Source organism: Oncorhynchus gorbuscha, linkage group LG01 (assembly GCF_021184085.1).
Source record: "Oncorhynchus gorbuscha isolate QuinsamMale2020 ecotype Even-year linkage group LG01, OgorEven_v1.0, whole genome shotgun sequence".
Lineage (NCBI taxonomy): Eukaryota > Metazoa > Chordata > Actinopteri > Salmoniformes > Salmonidae > Oncorhynchus > Oncorhynchus gorbuscha.
The window spans coordinates 106,446,054-106,471,122 of NC_060173.1; the positions used below are offsets into that span (position 1 = coordinate 106,446,054).

At 44.8% G+C, this 25,069-nt stretch overlaps 1 protein-coding gene across 2 annotated transcripts in view; it reads left to right on the forward strand.

The window, feature by feature from the left end:
- Positions 1-25,069, forward strand: part of LOC124048392 (NEDD8-conjugating enzyme UBE2F-like) — a 93,708-nt gene that overhangs the window by 23,607 nt on the left and 45,032 nt on the right. For both annotated transcript variants that reach the window (XM_046369145.1, XM_046369137.1), the window contains exons 6-8: positions 8,616-8,683; positions 13,857-13,927; positions 14,394-14,451. In XM_046369145.1, coding sequence (XP_046225101.1) covers positions 8,616-8,683; positions 13,857-13,927; positions 14,394-14,451 — 197 coding nt within the window. The remainder of the gene's footprint in view (positions 1-8,615; positions 8,684-13,856; positions 13,928-14,393; positions 14,452-25,069) is intronic.

Consider the following 25,069-nt stretch of genomic DNA (forward strand, 5'->3'; position numbering starts at 1 on the left):
ATATAGTCCATTCCATATAGTCCATTCCATATAGTCCATTCCATATAGTCCATTCCATATTGTCCATTCCATATTGTCCATTCCATATTGTCCATCCCATATTGTCCATTCCATATTGTCCATCCCATATAGTCCATTCCATATAGTCCATTCCATATAGTCCATTCCATATAGTCCATTCCATATAGTCCATTCCATATAGTCCATTCCATATAGTCCATTCCATATAGTCCATTCCATATAGTCCATTCCATATAGTCCATTCCATATAGTCCATTCCATATAGTCCATTCCATATAGTCCATTCCATATAGTCCATTCCATATAGTCCATTCCATATAGTCCATTCCATATAGTCCATTCCATATTGTCCATCCCATATTGTCCATCCCATATTGTCCATCCCATATTGTCCATTCCATATTGTCCATCCCATATTGTCCATTCCATATTGTCCATTCCATATTGTCCATTCCATATTGTCCATTCCATATTGTCCATTCCATATTGTCCATTCCATATTGTCCATTCCATATTGTCCATTTCATATTGTCCATCCCATATTGTCCATCCCATATTGTCCATCCCATATTGTCCATTCCATATAGTCCATTCCATATAGTCCATTCCATATAGTCCATTCCATATAGTCCATTCCATATAGTCCATTCCATATAGTCCATTCCATATAGTCCATTCCATATTGTCCATTCCATATTGTCCATCCCATATTGTCCATCCCATATAGTCCATTCCATATAGTCCATTCCATATAGTCCATTCCATATAGTCCATTCCATATAGTCCATTCCATATTGGCCATTCCATATTGGCCATTCCATATTGGCCATTCCATATTGGCCATTCCATATAGTCCATCCCATATAGTCCATCCCATATAGTCCATCCCATATTGGCCATTCCATATTGTCCATTCCATATAGTCCATTCCATATTGTCCATCCCATATTGGCCATTCCATATTGTCCTTTCCATATTGTCCATTCCATATTGTCAATATTGTCCATTCCATATAGTCCATTCCATATAGTCCATTCCATATAGTCCATTCCATATAGTCCATTCCATATTGTCCATTCCATATAGTCCATTCCATATAGTCCATTCCATATAGTCCATTCCATATAGTCCATTCCATATAGTCCATTCCATATAGTCCATTCCATATTGTCCATTCCATATTGTCCATTCCATATAGTCCATCCCATATTGTCCATTCCATATAGTCCATTCCATATTGTCCATCCCATATTGGCCATATTGTCCTTTCCATATTGTCCATTCCATATTGTCCATATTGTCCATTCCATATTGTCCATTTTACTTTGACCTGTCCTGTTTTTAGGATGTGTTATTTTAATTTTTATATATATTTTTTGATTGAGTGCCATTCGGGTTAGGCTGTTTGATCGGAAAAAGTGTCCGTCTCATTACATTGTATCTCCAGCCTGTAGGCTACAGAGAAGGGCCGCATACTCTTTCTACCATATGCTACATCTTCTACATGATTTATATTTGATACATTATTTTGTCTGAGAGACGCAGCAGTCCAGGTTATTGGTTAGAACTTAATACAATGGCAAATGGTCCCTAGCAGACCAACACAATATGACACGTGTTACACAAGATGGAGATTTAAAGAGAAAGTGCGAGAAAAGCAACACTTGGATACATTTGTAAACTATGCTTAGTTTAGTCCTAACTAACGCCCCGAACTGCAACTCTTATGGGTCAGAATTATAATGCATGTATTTATGTGTTGAAGGTCTCCGTTGGGTATCTCTTCGTGGGCCGAGTTCCGCTTAGTGGGATAGGTTTGGCCGGCGCCCTGTTCTTTTGGCCGGCGCCCTGTCTCCTTCGTTATCGGGTATAAGTCTCTGATTGTCCACGCGATGGCCTTTTTCTTAGTTGTCTGTCTCCTTACACTCGTTCTGTGAGAGTGGTCTGTTTAGGAGGCTAATCAGTCGTGTCGACGCTCCCAGCTTGGGTAGGAGGGCCGTGTAGACAACCGGTGACTTGAAGAGAATAACCGGTTGGTCCTTCTTGAATTCACCTTCTTAGATACAGTACTCCGTCATAGCATTGATTTTTAAGAGGTTCTTTTGTCCTCTTCCTCGTGTTGCGTTCCGGGGTCACGACTAGTGGTAGACCTCAGCTACAGCGCGCAGTCAACTTAGTCTGGTATGTAAATTCTTAACTCACATGTTTTATACCCCAGGGTAGAAAGGGCGTTCCCGTCTTTGACATGCTCTCTGGGTTCCCTGGGGCGTAGCTAGTTACGAGGCAAGGTATTATAAATTGCTATGATCTCATTTAGACAACTAAAATCAGTCTTATCGTCACCAAAACATTCTCTTTCATCTGGATATTTTCTACACAACATAAAGTATGTAAACATCAAATTCACATTATGAAAACTCTTCAAGTTAATGTTTTCGTTTTAACGTCTTCATAATATTTTTAATAACAACTTCGACCTTCACTTTCATATTCCATCTATGATTGTTACCACCATTTTGGTTGATGAAATATAATGTCCCAAAATCCATTTATTGCATGTTACAGTTCTGAGCTAGATTTTCCATAAGGCCCAATCACTAAAGGAAAAAGGATTACGCTACTGCCTTAAGATTTACAATGGAGGTGTCATAACCCCCCCTATCAATCCCTCTATACCTCCCCCCTCTATGGGGGTGAGAGAGATCTCTGTAACCTGATCCTCACAGGCCAGTCATGACAGCTGGAATAATTGACACTTTTCATAGCAGAGAACATTCTGAAGTTGTTCCACTTAACAGAGAGAGACACATCTGGCAGCTGTGGTGTGTCCTGGTTGACTAGTACTCTGAGGAACATGGTGGTGTGTCCTGGTTGACTAGTACTCTGAGGAACATGGTGGTGTGTCCTGGTTGACTAGTACTCTGAGGAACATGGTGGTGTGTCCTGGTTGACTAGTACTCTGAGGAACATGGTGGTGTGTCATGGTTGACTAGTACTCTGAGGAACATGGTGGTGTGTCCTGGTTGACTAGTACTCTGAGGAACATGGTGGTGTGTCCTGGTTGACTAGTACTCTGAGGAACATGGTGGTGTGTCCTGGTTGACTAGTACTCTGAGGAACATGGTGGTGTGTCATGGTTGACTAGTACTCTGAGGAACATGGTGGTGTGTCCTGGTTGACTAGTACTCTGAGGAACATGGTGGTGTGTCCTGGTTGACTAGTACTCTGAGGAACATGGTGGTGTGTCCTGGTTGACTAGTACTCTGAGGAACATGGTGGTGTGTCCTGGTTGACTAGTACTCTGAGGAACATGGTGGTGTGTCCTGGTTGACTAGTACTCTGAGGAACATGGTGGTGTGTCCTGGTTGACTAGTACTCTGAGGAACATGGTGGTGTGTCATGGTTGACTAGTACTCTGATGAACATGGTGGTGTGTCCTGGTTGACTAGTACTCTGAGGAACATGGTGGTGTGTCCTGGTTGACTAGTACTCTGAGGAACATGGTGGTGTGTCCTGGTTGACTAGTACTCTGAGGAACATGGTGGTGTGTCCTGGTTGACTAGTACTCTGAGGAACATGGTGGTGTGTCCTGGTTGACTAGTACTCTGAGGAACATGGTGGTGTGTCCTGGTTGACTAGTACTCTGAGGAACATGGTGGTGTGTCCTGGTTGACTAGTACTCTGAGGAACATGGTGGTGTGTCCTGGTTGACTAGTACTCTGAGGAACATGGTGGTGTGTCCTGGTTGACTAGTACTCTGAGGAACATGGTGGTGTGTCCTGGTTGACTAGTACTCTGAGGAACATGGTGGTGTGTCCTGGTTGACTAGTACTCTGAGGAACATGGTGGTGTGTCCTGGTTGACTAGTACTCTGAGGAACATGGTGGTGTGTCCTGGTTGACTAGTACTCTGAGGAACATGTCGGTGTCTCTCAGACCAGCCCTAAATGGTCCTTTGGTGGGAACATCGTGATTAGTCACTGACAGAGTAGAGGAAGCACCATAGTGTTGTTCTCCCCCAGCCTGACCTGCGGCTTTGCCATCCTCATTCTCGCAACAGTTAGCCTGTCATTCAATATTTACCCGCTGTGTCAAATCGACTGTTGGCGATGAGGGAATTGGCCTAAATCTGCAAGGGAAAGGCAGGAATCCCGCACAAAAGCCAGGAATTGGATGGGCTTGTTCCAACCTCTGTGTGATGACTGGTACAATGTTTTTATTTGTTGTTGATTTGAACCTTTATTTAACTAGGCAAATCAGTTAGGAACAAGTTCTTATTTACAATGACGGCCTACCCCGGCCAAACTCAGACGACGCTGGGCCAATTGTGCACCGCCCTATGAGACTCCCAATCATGGCCGGATGTGATACAGCCTGGTTTCGAACCAGGGACTGTAGTGACACCTCTAGCACAGTGCCTTAGACCGCAGCGCCACCTGGAAGCCCAGTGTGCTGGAGTGGAGTGTATAGCTTGGTGTAGACCTAAAGAGTGGTGCTGTACCCAGTCATATCTGTACACATCTAGCAGTTGTTGTTGTGGTGTGAAATGGGTGTGTGGAATTCAGTCTCTCCAAGAATCCTGAGTTGTGTGAGGAAACTTGATCTGTGTGGAGAATGGGGAGAGAAAGTGGTATTACGCCAGATAGAGGTATTAGGGGGGCGTGTGTGTGTGTGTGTGTGTGTGTGTGTGTGTGTGTGTGTGTGTGTGTGTGTGTGTGTGTGTGTGTGTGTGTGTGTGTGTGTGTGTGTGTGTGTGTGTGTGTGTGTGTGTGTGTGTGCTACACTAGATCAGCTTTCAGCAAGGCTTGAGACAAGCGCAAGTTCCTTCAACCTCCACAGGCTCAGTAGACAGCCTACACAGACTATTGTCCTGATAGTGGGCCAGGGAGGATTAGGGGGCTGATTGCTCACTCAGAGCATCAGATCCCTCTGGTTCTGCTGCATCCCACCCTCTATCTCAGTGAAATAGGTTTGAATGAGCACGGGCAACAGTGTCCGGTCTATGGAATACCTGGACATGGAAAAGTTACAACAGTCAATGTTCACAAAGATGATTCAGCTGGTTAACAGCGTTGGTTAGTTTTATTTTAGATCAAGCAAGCCGGTCTCTCTCTGGAGATGTTAATATGCTGCAAGGAATCAGACCACTGCATTGTTGGTGAAACGTTTAGAGCATCTCATTCTCACAACATGCTTAGTGTCATTAAAAAATCTCAGGACATTTCTAATCTTTGACTGTATGGCGTATTCAACGGAGGCATCTGGTAGGCTTCTGCTGTTATGTGTCAAGTGCCAGTTAGCCCAGAACAGAGCAGCACAGCTGGCCCTTAAATTTACAGCGAATTACAGTTAGCCCAGAATAGAGCAGCACAGCTGGCCCTTAAATTTACAGCGAATTACAGTTAGCCCAGAATAGAGCAGCACAGCTGGCCCTTAAATTTACAGCGAATTACAGTTAGCCCAGAATAGAGCAGCACAGCTGGCCCTTAAATTTACAGCGAATTACAGTTAGCCCAGAATAGAGCAGCACAGCTGGCCCTTAAATTTACAGCGAATTACAGTTAGCCCAGAATAGAGCAGCACAGCTGGCCCTTAAATTTACAGCGAATTACAGTTAGCCCAGAATAGAGCAGCACAGCTGGCCCTTAAATTTACAGCGAATTACAGTTAGCCCAGAATAGAGCAGCACAGCTGGCCCTTAAATTTACAGCGAATTACAGTTAGCCCAGAATAGAGCAGCACAGCTGGCCCTTAAATTTACAGGAAATTACAGTTAGAACAGAGCAGCACAGCTAGCCCTTAAATTTACAGCAAATTACAGTTAGAACAGAGCAGCACAGCTAGCCCTTAAATTTACAGCAAATTACAGTTAGCCCAGAATAGAGCAGCACAGCTAGCGGTGGGGCGCGCTAATAGCGTTTCAATCGGTGACGTCACTCGCTTTGCGACCTTGAAGTAGTGGTTCCCCTTGCACTGCAAGGGCCGCGGCTTTTGTTGAGCGATGGGTAACGATGCTTTGAGGGTGGCTGTTGTCGATGTGTGCAGAGGGTCCCTGGTTCGAGCCCAGGTAGGGGCGACGAGAGGGACGGAAGCTATACTGTTACACTGATGCTGTTGACCCGGAACACTGGTTGCTGTGGAAAAGGAGGAGGTCAAAAAAGGGGGGGTGAGTGTAACCGATGTGAAATGGCTAGCTAGTTAGTGGTGGTGCGCGCTAATAGCGTTTCAATTGGTGACGTCACTTGCTCTGATACTCAGCTTTTGTGGTGCGATGGGTAACGATGCTTCGTGGGTGTCAGTTGTTGATGTGTGCAGAGGGTCCCTGGTTCGAGCCCAGGTTGGGTTGAGGAGAGGGATGGAAGCTATACTGTTACACATACATATGCCACCAGGGGTCTCTTTGGTGAAGGGATCAGATCTCTCAGAGAGTGAAGGGATCAGATCTGCTGATTTCAGTGACTGAAGTCATTTGGGCTTACCAACAAAAAAAGAAGAAACTAAATGGAATTCAGGTAATTGAACTGACCTTAGTCAATTTGTTGGTTTAATAACACATTTTTAAAAATCCAAAAATGTTAGTTGATTGCTCCGCGCTAATCAGAGCAGAACCAGTGTTTTCTCAGAGGGGTTCCAAGGCTGATTCATAATGTGTGTGTCTGGTGTCAAGCTGCTGCTAATTAGACCAGTCTGTTTCCCTCTGCTCAGGTCTGTTCAGGGTTAAGAGACATCCTTCCCCAGAGGGAGGGAACAGCTCTGGTTTTATAGACGTCTCTCAATAACAGACCCATAAAGGCTTGGAATCACGCAGGATTTTATTGGCCGTCATCCCAATTAAGATCCGCTGTAGACAGTTCCTAGAGAGCAGCTCATTACTGGGCCATGGTTGCTCAACCAGTGCATTAGACGAGAAGATTTTTCACAAGTATCAGAAAGGTCACCTTCATTGACTGACAGAGAGAGCATGCAGGTGACCCGGTGTGAGCCTCTCCCCCTACAGGCTACAGGGAAAGAGCATGCAGGTGACCCGGTGTGAGCCTCTCCCCCTACAGGCTACAGGGAGAGAGCATGCAGGTGACCCGGTGTGAGCCTCTCCCGCTACAGGCTACAGGGAGAGAGCATGCAGGTGACCCGGTGTGAGCCTCTCCCCCTACAGGCTACAGGGAGAGAGCATGCAGGTGACCCGGTGTGAGCCTCTCCCGCTACAGGCTACAGGGAGAGAGCATGCAGGTGACCCGGTGTGAGCCTCTCCCCCTACAGGCTACAGGGAGAGAGCATGCAGGTGACCCGGTGTGAGCCTCTCCCGCTACAGGCTACCGGGAGAGAGCATGCAGGTGACCCGGTGTGAGCCTCTCCCCCTACAGGCTACAGGGAGAGAGCATGCAGGTGACCCGGTGTGAGCCTCTCCCCCTACAGGCTACAGGGAGAGAGCATGCAGGTGACCCGGTGTGAGCCTCTCCCCCTACAGACTACAGGGAGAGAGCATGCAGGTGACCCGGTGTGAGCCTCTCCTGCTACAGGCTACAGGGAGAGAGCATGCAGGTGACCCGGTGTGAGCCTCTCCCCCTACAGGCTACAGGGAGAGAGCATGCAGGTGACCCGGTGTGAGCCTCTCCCCCTACAGGCTACAGGGAGAGAGAGCATGCAGGTGACCCGGTGTGAGCCTCTCCCCCTACAGGCTACAGGGAGAGAGCATGCAGGTGACCCGGTGTGAGCCTCTCCCCCTACAGGCTACAGGGAGAGAGAGCATGCAGGTGACCCGGTGTGAGCCTCTCCCCCTACAGGCTACATGGAGAGAGCATGCAGATGACCCGGTGTGAGCCTCTCCCCCTACAGGCTACAGGGAGAGAGAGGCTGCATGCCAAATGGGACCCTATTCCCTTAATAGTGCAGTATGTTTGACCAGGGCCCTATAGGGTGCCATTTGAGAATCCGCTAGGGGGAGAGGTTGTTGTATCCCTGCTAGTTGGCTGTAGCCTGAGCTTTTTGCTTTCAATCCTCAGCAGTATGGAGAGGTGGGAAGAGGCCATAGAGAGCCAAGGTGATCCAAAGTGTCATATTTCATGTGTCCACCACTTTCTCCTTGAAACCCTGTCCCTGTCGCTGGGAGCCTGTCCCTGTCCCTGTCGCTGGGAGCCTGACCCTGTCCCTGTCCCTGTCGCTGGGAACCTGACCCTGTCCCTGTCGCTGGGAGCCTGTCCCTGTCCCTGTCGCTGGGAGCCTGACCCTGTCCCTGTCGCTGGGAGCCTGACCCTGTCCCTGACCCTGTCCCTGTCCCTGTCGCTGGGAGCCTGTCCCTGTCCCTGTCGCTGGGAGCCTGACCCTGTCCCTGTCGCTGGGAACCTGACCCTGTCCCTGTCGCTGGGAGCCTGACCCTGTCCCTGTCCCTGTCGCTGGGAGCCTGACCCTGTCCCTGTCGCTGGGAGCCTGACCCTGTCCCTGTCCCTGTCCCTGACCCTGTCCCTGTCGCTGGGAGCCTGACCCCGCCATCAATCCTTCCTGCAGACTAACAACACAGCCCCCCCGGGAAACCGCTGACGATCCCACCAGCTAAACTTCACTGCTGCTCACTGTATCTTTCTCTCTCTTCATCTGCAGATGAAGGCTACTACCAGAGTGGAACGTTCCATTTTGAAATAGACGTCCCTGAAGCCTACAACATGGTGGTAAGTGGTCCTGGCATGTCTCATTAGTGTGTGGGGGTCAGATAGAGGTGCTACTGATAACAGGCGATGAGGGATGCAGAAGAGGACTGGTCCTTAAGTGGTATACATTTCCATGTCTAATTCTGTTAGCGTGCGGTCTGTTCAGCGTGTTGGCGTGCGGTCTGTTCAGCGTGTTGGCGTGCGGTCTGTTCAGCGTGTTGGCGTGCGGTCTGTTCAGCGTGTTGGCGTGCGGTCTGTTCAGCGCGTTGGCGTGCGGTCTGGTCAGCGTGTTGGCGTGCGGTCTGGTCAGCGTGTTGGCGTGCAGTCTGGTCAGTGTGTTGGCGTGTGGTCTGGTCGCCGTGTTATACAGTGATATATAGATTGGCTAATATACCGTCCATTCAGAAAGTATTCAGACCCCATGACTTTTTGCTAGGGTTATACAGCCATATTCAAAAATGGATTAAATACATTTATTTCCTCAAATCTGCACACAATACCCCATAATGACAAAGCGAAAACATGTTTTTTAGAAATATTTGCAAATTAATAAAAAGTAAAAAACTGAAGTAACTTATTGCTAAGTGACTCAATTGAACTTGGTTGCATTCTGTTTCCTTTGATCATCCTTGAGATGTTTCTACAACTTGATTGGAGTCCACCATCTTGGACCTACAGTAATACAGTGCATTGGGAAAGTATTCCGACACCTTGACTTTTTACACTTTTTATAACATTACAGCCTTATTCCACATCAATCTACACATAAAACCCCATAATGACAAAGCAAAAACTGGTTTTTAGAAATGTTGGCAAATGCAAAAAATAAATCAACTGAAATACCTTATTTACGTAAATATTCAGACCCCGTTGCTATGATACTCGAAATTGAGCTCAGGTGCATCCTGTTTCCATTCATTCATTTTATTTCACCTTTATTTAACCAGGTACGCTAGTTGAGAACAAGTTCTCATTTACACCTGCAACCTATCTTTCCGATGTTTCTACAACTTGATTGGAGGCCACCTTTGGTCAATTCAATTGATTGGACATGATTTGGAAAGGCACACACCTGTCTATATAAAAGGTCCCACAGTTGACAGTGCAGGTCAGAGCAATAACCAAACCATGAGGTCTAAGGAATTGTCTGTAGAGCTCCGAGAAAGGATTGTGTCGAGGCACAGATCTGGGGAGGGGTACCAATACATTTCTGCAGCATTGAATGTCCCCAAGAACACAGTGGCCTCCATCATTCTGAAAATGGAAGAAGTTTGGAACCACCAAGAGTCTTCCTAGAGCTGGCCGCCGAGCTCAACTGAGTAATCGGGAAGTAGTGTTTTCATCAGGGAGGTGGCCAGGAACCCGATGGTCACTCTGATAGAGTTCTATGATCTATGAAACATATCAGATCCTCCCTTCCATTTGAATGTCCTCGTGGCCAAAACATACAATGTCTAAAGCTCTTGTCAAAAGTAGTGCACTTTACGGAATAGGGCTCCATTTTGGACGCACACCAGTAGTTTTGTGGCGATAAGCACCCCGTGAACAGCAGCAGCATGGGTAATTTACGCTGTCCCAGTTTGCCTGCTGTCCACGGCCCTGTCAGGAGAAAGTGAGTTAAAGTCCTCTCCCTGAACAGGCTAGCGTGGAGGTTTAGGTGGAGTTAGCAGGGTGAGTTACAGCCACACACAGAGTCTCAGCCTTTCCTTTTCTCCATCCCTCCATTCTCCTTTATCTGCCACCCATCCATCCTGGATGCAGTTTCATCCCACCTCACACTGGTGGTCTTACTACACACACAAACACAAACACACACACACTCCCAAGTATACACACACACACACACACACACACACACACACACACACACACACACACACACACACACACACACACACACACACACACACACACACACACACACACACACACACACACACACACACACACACACACACACACACACACTCTCTTTTGGCTTCATTAGAATTTACAACCTGCTTCATATCAAAACCTTATGCTCTGTGCTTTATCTTAATGGAGGTTAATTAGACAGGCAGTAAAGGCTGTGTTTACCACCTGCCTGTATGGATTTATCAGGCTTTTATGAGAGCTAGTAAACTGCCTGAAAGAGACCCATAAAGAACCTGACAGCTTTTATTTTTTGCCTAGGCCCTAAATACCCAACACATTACATTTATTAGAACATTTAACCATTATATCGTTATACATCAAACACACCAACACAGTCGTGAAGAGGGCACAACAACGCCTCTTCCCCCTCAGGAGGCTGCACGGGCCCTCAGATCTCCAGCTGCACCATTGAGAGCATCTTGACCGGCTGCATCACGGGTATGGCAAATGCTTGACATCTGAAAGCGAAGCAAAGCGCTACAGGGGGAAGTGTGTACAGCCCAGTACATCACTGGTGCCAAGCTTCCTGCCAGCCAGGACCTCTATACAGGTCGTTGTCAGAGGAAGGCCCTAAATATTGTCAAAGGCTCCATCCACCCAAGTCATAGATTGTTCTCTTTGCTACCGCACGGCAAGTGATACTGAAGTCTGGAACCAACAGGACCCTGAACAGCTTCTACCCCCAGGTCATAAGACTGCTAAATAGTTAGTCCGGTAGCTTCTCGGTTAACTATCTGCATGGGCCCTTTTTGCATTATTTTGATCACATGCTGCTGCTGTTTGTCACTTTATTCCTAGTAATATGTACATAACTACCTCAATTACCTCGTACTCCTGCACATTCTCAGTACTGGTACCCCTTATATATAGCCAAGTTATCCTTACTCTGTGTGTGTTTTATTATAGATTTTATTGTTACGTGATTTACTGTTATTGATCTATTGTCTTTCTCTCTGTGTGTTGTTGGGAAGGGTCAGTCAGTAAGCATTTCACTGTTAGTCCACACCTCTTGTTCACCAAGCATGTGATGAATAACATTTTATTTGATTATAGAAAACTCGACCGCAATATTGTACAAAAAGGTTAAAACAATATGAGATTATTTTAGAGTTTTTCTAAATTGCGTAATGTCTTGATCCCAGCCTTGAATAGTAAAGTATGTTTTTTATTTTCTTCTAAGCAAGTGGTAAGGTAGTAAGTAAACTGAAGCATTTGATAATGGTATAAGATGACAGTATACGTGGCAATGGAAAGAACGGTATACTCTACTGTATAAATCTATAATTTATAGACGTTCTTAGCCAGGACTGGCCTCATTAGCACTCAATACTGGGGAATGAAAGAGCATAGTTACAGACTACAAAATATAAGGTTATCTCAAATCCATTTTGGGACTATAGAAGAGAAGAAGAACAACGAATCTGGACCAGCCAGCGAGGAAGCCGACTAAACCATTCCAACGTTTCTGAAACAACCTCCCCCTAACAAGCAACGTTTGAAATGTTTTCTACCGTCTTCTGGTTTTGAGTCAGTGACTCTAGTCACTGAGTTAAAAATCCACTCCTTTTTCTCTCTCCAGTTCACCTTAGTTAGTGAATATTTTTAACTGTGTGCTTTAGAGAAAAAGATCTCCTTAAAGCTTGACAGCCCAGCATAAAGAATATTAAGAGAGAGCAGAAGTTTCATGCAGAGCACTCTAGTCTTGAGTTGGGATTCAGCACGTTTTTCATTCCATGCCAGTAGGTACTGCTAGGCCGAAATGTCTTTTGAAATGCCTCTTTCATGTAATGTTTTCCGATAGTGTATGTTTCAAAAAAAAAAAAAAGGGCTTCATTTGGGAAATGGACGGGAGGAGAGAGTGGTGTTTTTGTAAAAGTCCAATGTGAACCATTCAAGGAAATTCTACCTTTTGGTGTTCTTTTCATCAGTCCATTGTTTTGTATGTCAGCAATCAAGTTTTCAAGATATATAACTTTCAAAATACAGAAATACAGCCAAATGATGCATTTTGCAGTATTATTGGATGTATTTCTGTATTTTAAAAGTAAATAATTACATTATGCGCAAAAATGTTATTGTGCTAAGTGTTTAGCATATGTATTACATTATTGGCAATTTATCACATTATCAGCATTTTATTACATTATAAATGCAAAAGTGAACATTATTAGCAGCTTTTACATGATCAGTTGCTACAAGGCCTCTTTGATCAACAATGGTAGACTGACACGTCTAGTTCTCTCGCTGTACTGTTTATTATACAGCTTTGTTTATCTACCACCTTGCCGTTCTCATCTCACAGTTCTGAGGAACACTAATCAGGTCTAAGGCTGACATATGATATATATAAATAAACAAAGTTAAAGATTCAGAAGACTACTTTTTGGGGTGTGTTTTTCTTGTTTGTTTTTTGTTTGTCTGGGGGAGAAAATATATAGGGGTTCTTTTTTTAAGAGTTTCAGTACTACTCTCCTCAGCTTTGCTGTGTTTTCTTTGTGGAGGATAGTTTGCCTCAGGAGAACCTACACACACTCTCCAGTTTATTAAGGTACACCCATCTAGTACCGGTCGGACCCCCCTTCGCCTCCAGAACAACTGGAATTATTTGGGGCATTCTACAAGGTGTCAGTAACGTTGCCATGCTGACACGATGGCATCATGCAGTTTCTGCAGATTGGACCAAAGATTCTCTATTGGGTGACGAGGATCGACAAGTTGTGCGTTCCGAGATGCCGTTCTGCACACCACTGTTGTACTGAGCCGTTATTTCTGTTTTTGGGCCGACTGTAAGCTTGCATGATTACTGCCATTCTTCTTCAACCTCTCTCATGAACGAGCTGTTTTCACCCTGAGGACTGCCACTGACTGCATGTTTTTTGTTTGTCGCACCATTCTTGGCCCTGTCGTGCGTGAAAAGCCTAGGAGGTCGGCTGTTTCTGAGATACTGGAACCGACGCGCCTGGCACCCACGATCATACCACGCTTAAAGTCACGTAGGTCACTCGTTTTGCCCACTCTAACGTTCAATCAAACAGTAACTCAATGCCTGTCTGCCTGCTTTATATAGCAAGCCACGACCACGTGACTCACTGTTTGTAGGAGCGATCCATTTTCCTGAGCAGTGTGGTGTACCTAATAAACTATCGGTTAGTGTTTGTGTTCAATTCTAGTCAAACCTTGCGATACAATTGGTCCTCAACTCTTCCTCAGCCTCAAGAGAGAGCAGACTGGTGGATGACATAATTCTATGCTAACGGGTGCTTTTCCCATGTTTCTCCAGCCTCCCAAAGTGAAATGCCAGACCAGAATATGGCACCCCAACATTGCTGAGACGGGGGAGATCTGTTTGAGGTAATTCACTTCTCACATCGCCACACACTCATTGACACTTCATTTAATTCACTTCAGCTCAAATAATAGCTGCCATTGTGTTCAATACATTTTGCAACGTTTTGTTATGTGGCCAGGTCATATTTCTTGGCGTACTTTCCGTTTCTTTGAAATATGTACAAACTGAGTACGCATCTGAGAATCGCCCTCTGTGCTCCATTTCACGTACTTTGATTTGGACTCACGCTCTGACCCTCCCGTGCTCCAATTTGCGTGCTTGGACCACGGTAGTATGCATATTGAAAAACACCCCTAGATGTTTGGCTGGCTCACTTTCTTTTGGGATTTCCAATCATTTATAGAGCAACCTATCACAAGTGAGGGTGTCATGGAAGAAAAGGTCTGGCAGTAGTACTAGACTATTTAAATGTTGATTTTTTTTTTCCCTCACCGGAGATTTGATTTCTACTTGTTTCTGTTTCCCCAGTTTGTTGCGGGAGCACTCTATCGACGGCACGGGCTGGGCCCCTACCAGAACGTTAAAGGTAAGTCTAATCTCTCTGGCATCAGTGCCCATCTGATTGAATCTCTCTAGTCCCAAAAACCCCCACTCTTATACTAGTAATGTACCTTTTGAAGCACCATTCACCCTCTTCCCCCCTCCTCTGAGAGGGAGATAGATACTAAAGGTCGGCCCATTTATGATTTTTCAACGCCGATACCGATTATTGGAGGACCAAAGAAGGCCGATACCGATTAAATTTGTTGATTTTTATATATTTGTAATAATGACAATTACAACAATACTGAATGAACAATGAACACTTTTATTTTAACTTAATATAATACATCAATTAAAATCAATTTAGTCTCAAATAAATAATGAAACATGTTCAATTTGGTTTAAATAATGCAAAAACAAAGTTTTGGAGAAGAAAGTAAAAGTGCAATATGTGCCATGTAAAACAGCTAACGTTTAAGTTCCTTGGTCAGAACATGAGAACATGAAAGCTGGTGGTTCCTTTTAACACGATTCTTCAATATTCCCAGGTAAGAAGTTTCAGGTTGTAGTTATTATAGGACTATTTCTCTCTATACCATTTGTATTTCATATACCTTTGACTATTTTATGTTCTAATAGGTTCTTTATTATTGCCAGCCTAATCTCGGGAGTTGATAGGCTTGAAGTCATAAACAGCATTGCGAAGAGCTTCTGGCAAACGCAGGAAAGTGCTGTTTGAATGAATGCTTACGAGCCAGCTGCTGTCTACCACCGCTCAGTCAGACTGCTCTATCAAATCATAGACTTAAATGTAATATAATAACACACAGAAATAGGAGCCTTAGTTTCCGGATTTGACCATATAAATGACCTATGATTTTGAAAACAAAACGTTTATTCTTTCAGTGAAATACGGAACCGTTCTATATTTTATCTAACGGGTGGCATCCATCAGTCTAAATATTGCTGTTACATTGCACAACCTTCAATGTTATGTCATAATTAGGTAAAATTCTAACGAGCCAGGCGGCCCAAACTGTAGCATATACCCTAACTCTGCGTGCAATGAACACAAGAAATGTGACACAATTTCCCTAGTTAAATATTGCCTGCTAACATGAATTAATTTAAACTTTTAAAAAAATAATTGCATATTTAAAGGCATTGATGTTTTTGGTTAGGTACATTCGTGCAACGATTGTGCTTTTTTCGCAAGTGCGATTTTGTTAAAATCCCCGTTTGGCGAAGTTGGCTGTGATTGTTAGGAAGAAATAGTCTTCACAGTTCGCAACGAGCCAGGCGGCCCAAACTGCTGCATTTAACCCGACTCTGTTGCAGAGATTGCAAGAGAAGTGACACAATTTCCCTAGTTAAAATAAATTCATGTTAGCAGGCAATATTAACTAAATATGCAGGTTTAAAAATATATACTTGTGTATTGATTTTAAGAAAGGTGTTGATGTTTATGGTTAGGTACACATTGGTGCAACGACAGTGCTTTTTTCGCGAATGCGCTTGTTAAATCACCCGTTTGGCGAAGTAGGCTGTGATTCAATGATAAATTAACAGGCACCGCATCGATTATATGCAACGCAGGACAAGCTAGATAACTACACATGGTTGATGATATTACTAGTTTAACTGTTGATTATGTTAAGATTGATTGTTCTTTATAAGATACGTTTAATGCTGGCTAGCACCTTACCTTGGCTCCTTGCTGCACTAGCATAACAGGTACTCAGCCTGCCACTAAATCTCCTCGTGGAGTGCAATATAATCGGCTATGATCGGTATCCAAAAATGCAGATTACCGATTGTTATGAAAACTTGAAATGGCCATAATTAATCGGCTATTCCAATTAATCGGTCGACCTCTAGTAGATACTGCTACGGGGGAGGGAAACATGGTAGATAGATACTGCTACAGGGGAGGGAAACATGGTAGTTGGATACTGCTACAGGGGAGGGAAACATGGTAGTTGGATACTGCTACAGGGGAGGGAAACATGGTAGATGGATACTGCTACAGGGGAGGGAAACATGGTAGATAGATACTGTTGCAGGGGAGAGAAACATGGTAGTTAGATACTGCTACAGGGGAGAGAAACATGGTAGTTAGATACTGCTACAGGGGAGAGAAACATGGTAGTTAGATACTGCTACAGGGGAGGGAAACATGGTAGATGGATACTGCTACAGGGGAGGGAAACATGGTAGATGGATACTGCTACAGGGGAGGGAAACATGGTAGATAGATACTGCTACAGGGGAGGGAAACATGGTAGATAGATACTGCTGCAGGGGAGGAAAACATGGTAGCACTAGTCTAAAAAGTCCTGCGTGCGTCATTGCGAAGCGCTCACCTGTTGGTTTTCTTAATACCTTGCCTGCATCTCAAGGTTCGTTCTGAAATCTAAACGAGCACTTAAGTGTGTTCTTTAAACTAGCAAGAACCATGACTGTCTTCCACCAGCCTTTCTCCTCTCTACAATTGAAAGATCCCAGTCTTTTCTAAAAAAGGAGGGCACTTTAAATTATGTGAGAGGTTAATGCCATCAGTCTTACATTGCGTTTGCGGACTGAGAACGTAGGATAAAACTCACTGCCTTCGTGGACTGAACTGCAGGTAGACCTGGGGTACTTTGCTAAACCTTTCTCTGCTGAGGGGTGTGTGTTATAGGACGAGGCCCTATACTACTCTCATTGGTGGTGGTCTGCTGTCATGTATTGATCCTCTGGGAATTGGCTCACTGTGAAGCAGGGCTCCATGCCTGAAAACTCCAAAAGTTGACCTTTTGATAAATGGCACACGTTTGACCCCAGAGACATGGGGTTAAACATGTACTACGCATTGGACTTGCTTTAGAATTCCAGATACATTTACGACCCCTTGTAAAAGGGTCATTTGGGGTTTCAAACTCCAATGCTAGGCCTAAATCTATTAGATGTGTCCGTATGACTTATGACCAATACACACCACTAATGTTTTTGGTGTTCAAACTTAATGGTAAAACTCAACCCTGAGGCATAGCCAGCTGGTCCGACCACTTGCTTACAGCTACACTAGGGTCAGACAGACTTTCTGTGTCGATTTAAGACGCTAGCGTGAGATATGTACCTCAATCCAGAGATGAGAAATGCACTCTGAATTGTCCCATTATCCCAACTGTTACACAGAGAAGAAAACGGTCCTTTTCCTCCTCATGCTAAGTAGCATGAGGAGGAAAGTAGTAGAGCAATTGTAGTAGAGAAAAAAAGGAAAGTAGTAGAGCAATTATAGTCCCTGGTTCCCTGGTAAGCAAGCTGGTCGGATCTGCTGGCTCTCCTGAGGCCTTGATTGTGTTGATTGTGTCTCACTGCTGTGTTACCCTTCTCAGAAGACACAACCCGACCAACAGCCTCCCACCATTGTTCCTTCTCTAACAAACTACCTTCCATCTATCTCCCTGTCACACCAAATCAACGTTTATTTAACTAGGCAAGTCAGTTAAGATCAAATTCTTATTCATAATGACGGCCTAACCTGGCCAAACCTGGACGACGCTGGGCCAATTGTGCGCCGCACTATGGAACTACCAATCACAGCCGGATGTGATACAGCCTGGATTCGAACCAGGGACTATAGTAACACCTCTTTTACTGCGATGCAGTGCGTTAGACCGCTGCGCTACTCGGCAGCCCAAATCAAAAGAAGAACAAGTCCAGTTAACCGTCTAGAAGATGGGGTGTATATCTCCTGGATCTCCTCTAAACCCCTCTGTCACGCTGAGATCCCATTCAAATGGATTCCGTTTGTAGTGCCACAGCCACTGCATATTTAAAGGCCCTCAGCTCAAAACGTTGTTGATTAAATAGATGGTGTTGGAGATAAATGACGTGACACTGAAATAAGCTGTTGTTATTGTTGTGCTGCTGCTCATCTCCAAGTTGCTATACAATACACACACACACACACACACACACACACACACACATACACATACACACACACACACACACACACACATACACATACACATACACATACACATACACATACACATACACATACACACACACACCACGTCCATCACAAGATGCTATGTTAATCACATTACAGAGGGGTTGCTGTGACGTCATAACAGCTCCTCTCGCTAGAAGCTTCTTTCCTTCCACAGTTAGTTAGGACGTACTACCAGTCCCCTGTACTGACCCCAATAAGTAGCTTGTTGGGTAGAACTTCTAGCCCCTGTACTGACCCCAATAAGGAGCTTGTTAGTTAGGACGTACACCAGCCCCCTGTACTGACCCCAATAAGGAGCTTGTTAGTTAGGACGTACACCAGCCCCCTGTACTGACCCCAATAAGGAGCTTGTTAGCCAGGATGTCTTGTCCCCTGTACTGACCCCAATAAGGAGCTTGTTAGCCAGGACGTCTAGCCCCCTGGCCTGACCCCAATAAGGAGCTTGTTAGCCAGGATGTCTAGCCCCCTGTACTGACCCCAATAAGGAGCTTGTTAGCCAGGATGTCTTGTCCCCTGTACTGACCCCAATAAGGAGCTTGTTAGCCAGGATGTCTTCTCCCCTGTACTGACCCCAATAAGGGGCTTGTTAGCCAGGATGTCTAGCCCCCTGTACTGACCCCAATAAGGAGCTTGTTAGCCAGGACGTCTTGTCCCCTGTACTGACCCCAATAAGGAGCTTGTTAGCCAGGATGTCTTCTCCCCTGTACTGACCCCAATAAGGGGCTTGTTAGCCAGGATGTCTAGCCCCCTGTCCTGACCCCAATAAGGATCTTGTTAGCCAGGACGTCTAGCTCCCTGTACTGACCCCAATAAGGAGCTTGTTAGCCAGGACGTCTAGCCCCCTGTACTGACCCCAATAAGGAGCTTGTTAGCCAGGATGTCTAGCCCCCTGTACTGACCCCAATAAGGAGCTTGTTAGCCAGGATGTCTTGCCCCCTGTACTGGCCCCAATAGGGAGCTTGTTAGCCAGGATGTCTTGCCCCCTGTACTGACCCCAATAAGGAGCTTGTTAGCCAGGATGTCTAGCCCCCTGTACTGACCCCAATAAGGAGCTTGTTAGCCAGGATGTCTAGCCCCCTGTACTGACCCCAATAAGGAGCTTGTTAGCCAGGATGTCTAGCCCCCTGTCCTGACCCCAATAAGGAGCTTGTTAGCCAGGATGTCTTGCCCCCTGTACTGACCCCAATAAGGAGCTTGTTAGCCAGGATGTCTAGCCCCCTGTACTGACCCCAATAAGGAGCTTGTTAGCCAGGACGTCTTGCCCCCTGTACTGACCCCAATAAGGAGCTTGTTAGCCAGGACGTCTTGCCCCCTGTACTGACCCCAATAAGGAGCTTGTTAGCCAGGACGTCTTGCCCCCTGTACTGACCCCAATAAGGAGCTTGTTAGCCAGGACGTCTTGCCCGCTACGCAACACCATGCTCATCTCCACACTACATACAGCCAACTGCCAGGTCCACACACACACAGGCACGCGCTCACAACGACTAACTACATCATGCTCCCGACTCGCTCTCGTCTTCTGTTCCTGTGAGAGGGCTTCCTTGTGTAATGAACAGTTCTGATATCCCCGTGACGCCATCAGCTAACCGATGTCTTACTTGGCGAACGATGACTAGATAAATCGATCAACCAGTATAACCGTCCAATATTATCGGCCTAGCGATGTAAAGCCTTCCAGAGTGGGCATGATGGTTTGACTGTGCGTAGCTTGCCACAGCGTATTTCAATAGGTAAATAATCAAAAGTACACCTCACCAAGCAAGCAGTCCTGTCCTCGTCACATTCTATTTTTGCTGCATTAACATTTTCAGTCATCAGCACATGCCATTTTGCAGTTGAAATATATAGCCAGTACATCTTGTATTGGATAACACTGTAATTGACATTGTGGTTTCAGTAAGAAAACATTGTCAGAATTAGCAGTTTGCGTGTGGTTGTTACATTATGGTCACAACCACCTGAGGTATAATTAGAATGGTCATAACAGGCTCTCATTGCGATGTTGCCATAAAGTGTTTCTTTACATGACCTTTGACTGTTGTAAAAGCACCGTTGTGAATCTACTAATACAAAGTGCTGACATGTAGTGGTGACATTACAGGGCTCCACAGTGCCACCATTTTACTTGCATATGTGCCTAAATATTTTGCTGTGCAACTTGAACTTGTAATTCAGAGCAGCAGTACACCTAGAAAATAAAGGATGCCAGCTTAGGTGTAATTCAGAGCACCAGTACACCTAGAAAATGAAGGATGCCAGCTTAGGTGTAATTCAGAGCACCAGTACACCTAGAAAATGAAGGATGCCAGCTTAGGTGTAATTCAGAGCACCAGTACACCTGGAAAATGAAGGATGCCAGCTTAGGTGTAATTTAGGCGCACATGTGATCCAACAAAAGGTATGTTTTTCATTCCACCTCTGAACAACAAATATATCGGTCATTTGTAACTTTTTCCTCCCTAAAATCGGAATCGGACCCAAAAATCCCATATTGGTCGGGCTCTAACAATGACGCCCACAGCCAGTCAGGGTTACTATACAGCGTGGAGTGAGACTGTTTCAAAAGCAATTGATATTAACGTATCCTCATGAACCTGTTGTTCTTCATACTGTGATAACTGTGGTCCTGTGTAGCTCAGTTGGTAGAGCATGGCGCTTGTAACGCCAGGGTAGTGGGTTCGATCCCCGGGACCACCCATACGTAGAATGTATGCACACATGACTGTAAGTCGCTTTGGATAAAAGCGTCTGCTAAATGGCATATATTTATATTATATATTATATATTTCTGCAGTCTCAAAGCTGTGGGAAAGGGTTTCACCCATAATGGTGTAAAGTAGTAGTTGGACTGTGGAGTGCAGTTGGATAGCTGGCAGTATACTCCTACAGTTTAGCTAAGGTGTGTAAGAAGGATAGCATCTGCCTTTAGGCAGTGAAGTAAAAATGGTCAATGCAGATCGTCTGGGTAGCTATTTGGCACTCAAATGGCTTGGGGGTGGAAGCTGTTCAGGATCCTGTTGTTTCCAGATTTCATGCATAGGTACCGCTTTCCGTGAATAGCAGAGAGAACAGTCTTTGACTTGGGTGGCTGGAGTCTTTATCAATTTGTAGGGGCTTCCTCTGACACCGCCTGGTATTGAGGTCCTGGGTGGCAGGGAGCTCGTACGCACTACGCTCTGTAGTGCCTTGCTTGTCGGATACCAAGCCGTTGCCATACCAAGCGGTGATGCAGCCAGTCAAGATGCTCTCACTGGTGTAGTTGAAGAAATTGTTGAGAAGTACATTAGCTATTTAAGAGAATAAGGTGGACAGGAGGCACTGTCTGAGCAAGGGATTTATTTGTGGGGGAGAAACTGCTGACTTCCTTCTATTCTACACATTTTGCAATTGGGCTAAACAGAAATGTGCAGTTTTATAGCTAAACTATTAATATTCAACACATTTAGAATAGTACATGTTTAAAGCTAATTTCCTGCTATTCTACACACACTGCCATGCGGTAGAGAGAAATATTTGCAGTTTTCAATCTAATCATGCTGTTCTACACATTTTGCAGTGAGGCTGAGATAATTTTGCATTTTTACAGCTTATTTCCTGTAATTCAATATTATTTTTTACCAAGGGTTATGACCTGTTCGTGTGGGGAGGGAGGGGGGGTTGACCTCCAGGGTACCCCCATCCCAAAAAAGAGACTGTGTTTCCCCCCATACTTGAGAGGGGGAGGGGAGGCGTGGTACGCCATTGACAGGAGGAGTAATACTAATATCAGTTCTGAGGAGAAGATTGTAATCATTAGGCATTAGGCTCCTGTACTGCTGCTATCAGGCAGAGGGAGGAAATGATTTATGTCAGTCAGTACCTGAGGTGATGGTTGGCTGCCTGGCCTGTTCAGGCTCATTCTACTGGACAGCTGTGATTTTGCGTGTAAATTAGCCAGCCTAGTAATTGAGGCAATCTGCTGCTGCACAAGGTCTGCTTTCCAAATGACGGCCTATTCCTTTAGACCACTACTGTTTACCAGGGCCCAATAGGGTGCCATTTGGGACACAGCCTAGGTCTAGCCTACTTAATATTGGCCATCGTGAGACAGCAACGTGAAGAAAGCCTGGCTATGTCCGAATACTCGTACTTGCGTTCTAAATAGTAGGGATTTTGGGTATGACTTCTAAAGTATGTGAAATTGTTTAAATTGAGCTTGCTTTATATGCCAGGATTTACGGATGGAAGGAATCAACACAATTGTGCATTAATGAGGCATTCTCAGTAGAGCCTAGCATGTTATTTGTTTCTGCTTTCGTTTTTACTAAACAGTGCTTTTCTAAATATTATGTAGTACAGTTATTACACAGCATGTTTTAGTAAATAGTATGCAAGACAAATTTCAGACAGCCATTGTCTCTTTTTGCACACACTAGTCAGTAGGCATATATCAGAGTCATTACTTGTTAGTATTACGCTGAGCTGCCTTCCTCCAGCAGTCTCCTCGAGGGAGGTGTAATACCATGACTGAGTATCATCTCACTCTCTGTTCGCTACCAGTAGCTGGTCCGTAGGAACCATTTAACTAGGCAAGTCAGTTAAGAACAAATTCTTATTTTCAATGACTGCCTGTTCAGGGGCAGAACAACAGAACGACAGATTTGTACCTTGTCAGCACTGGGGTTTGAACTTGCAACCTTCCGGTTACTAATCCAAACCACTAGGCTACCCTGCCGCCCCAGGGTAGCCTAGTGTTAGCTACCAGTAGCTGGCCCGTAGGAACAAGCTCTCTGTTAGCTACCAGCCCACAACATCACCGCTGCCCAGACCCACCTGTTCACACCCCCATCTCCAGCGCCCGTATCACTCTGCCACATGGCCTCAAACTGCACCATTTAGTTTCTCTCCGTCGCCCACACACTTAACATTTAGATAACAAAGCATTTGACCTTTCCATTGTGTTAATGATGGAGTATTGGTTGACTTACAGTTTTAAAGTATATGTTTTTTCAAGATGATTGAGGAGAAAAGTATTGCCCAACCCATCAGGTATCTCACTGCACACTCATATGTCATGTCTTGAAATATGCCAACTTTCTAACTCCGCCCATAACTTTTGGACTTCATAACATTCCCAGAATGCGTGGATTATCGAGTCATTGTTAGTTTTACACTTTTGATGGCATAGAACACCCTTCTTGCCTTGTCTCTCAGATCATTTGCAGCTTTGTGGAAGTTACCTGTGGTGCTGATATTTATGCCAAGGTAGGTATAGTATTTTGTGTGGTCTAAGGCAACGGTGTCTAGATGGAATTTGTATTTGTGGTCCTGGTAACTGTAAAAAAAAATTCGAACACCATTATTTTGTATCTTACTGAGATTTACTATCAGGGCCCAGGTCTGACAGAATCTGTTCAGAAGAGCTAGGTGCTGCTGTCGGCCCTCATTGGTTGGGGACAGAAGAACCAGATCATCAGCAAACCGTAGACATTTGACTTCAGATTCTAGTAGGTTGAGGCCGGGTGCTGCAGTCTTCTAGTGCCTTTGCCAATTTATTGATATATATCTTGAAGAGGGTGGGGCTCAAGCTGCATCCCTGTCTCACCCCACGGCCATGTGGAAAGAAATCAACAAAGCATGAGAGGACATTGTTTTTATTTAGGTTTGTTAGTCAATCACTTCTGTGGATGGGGATGATCAGTCCTTGGTTCCAAATATTGGCAAAGATGCCAGAGCTGAGGATGATGTTAAAGAGTATAACCAATTGGAATTTGTGGTCACTACAGACATCCTGGTTCAAATCCAGGCTATATCACAACCGGCTATGGTTGGGAGTCCCATAGGGCGGTGCACAACTGGCCCAGCGTTGTCCGGGTTTGGCTGGTGTAGGCTGTCATTGTAAATAAGAATTTGTTCTTAACCTCTTCAGTCGACCCTCTACTTTTTCGAACATTCTGTTAAAAATCGCGCAACATTTCAGCGCCCTGCTACTCATGCCAGGAATATAGTATATGCATATGATTAGTATGTGTGGATAGAAACCACTCAGACGTTTATAAAACTGGTTAAATCACGGCTGTGACTTTAACAGAACGTGCGTTTCATTGAAAAGTGCAGGAAAATCTGATCACTGAAAGTGGAAAAATATATCCATCCGCCGCTTCAACCCATTGTTATGGGCGAAAGACATTAAATAGGGCTGAGGTTGCAGTACCTACAGCTTCCACACGTTGTCAACAGTCTTGTCATTTGCCAATTCTTTGTTTCTTGGTCAAACGAACAAGAGACAGGCTTTTTCTTCAGGTCTCCGACCGGATATTTTGGTTGAGAAATACACGGACGGTATTTCAAGACGGACCCCTATAGAAAACACTTCGTCTCGTGATTAATTTGATCGCTTATTAACGTTTACTAATACCTAAAGTTGCATTGCAAAAGTATTTCGAAGTGTTTCGTGAAAGTTTGTCGTCGACTTTTTGAATTTAAAAAAATGACGTTACGTTATGAAACGCAATTTTTTTCCGTTTATCACACAGTCTTCATAGATCGATATCTAGGCTATATATGGACCGATTTAATCGCAAAAAAAAGACCCAATAGTGATTATGGGACATCTAGGAGTGCCAACAAAGAAGATGGTCAAAGGTAATGAATGTTTTATATTTTATTTGTGCGG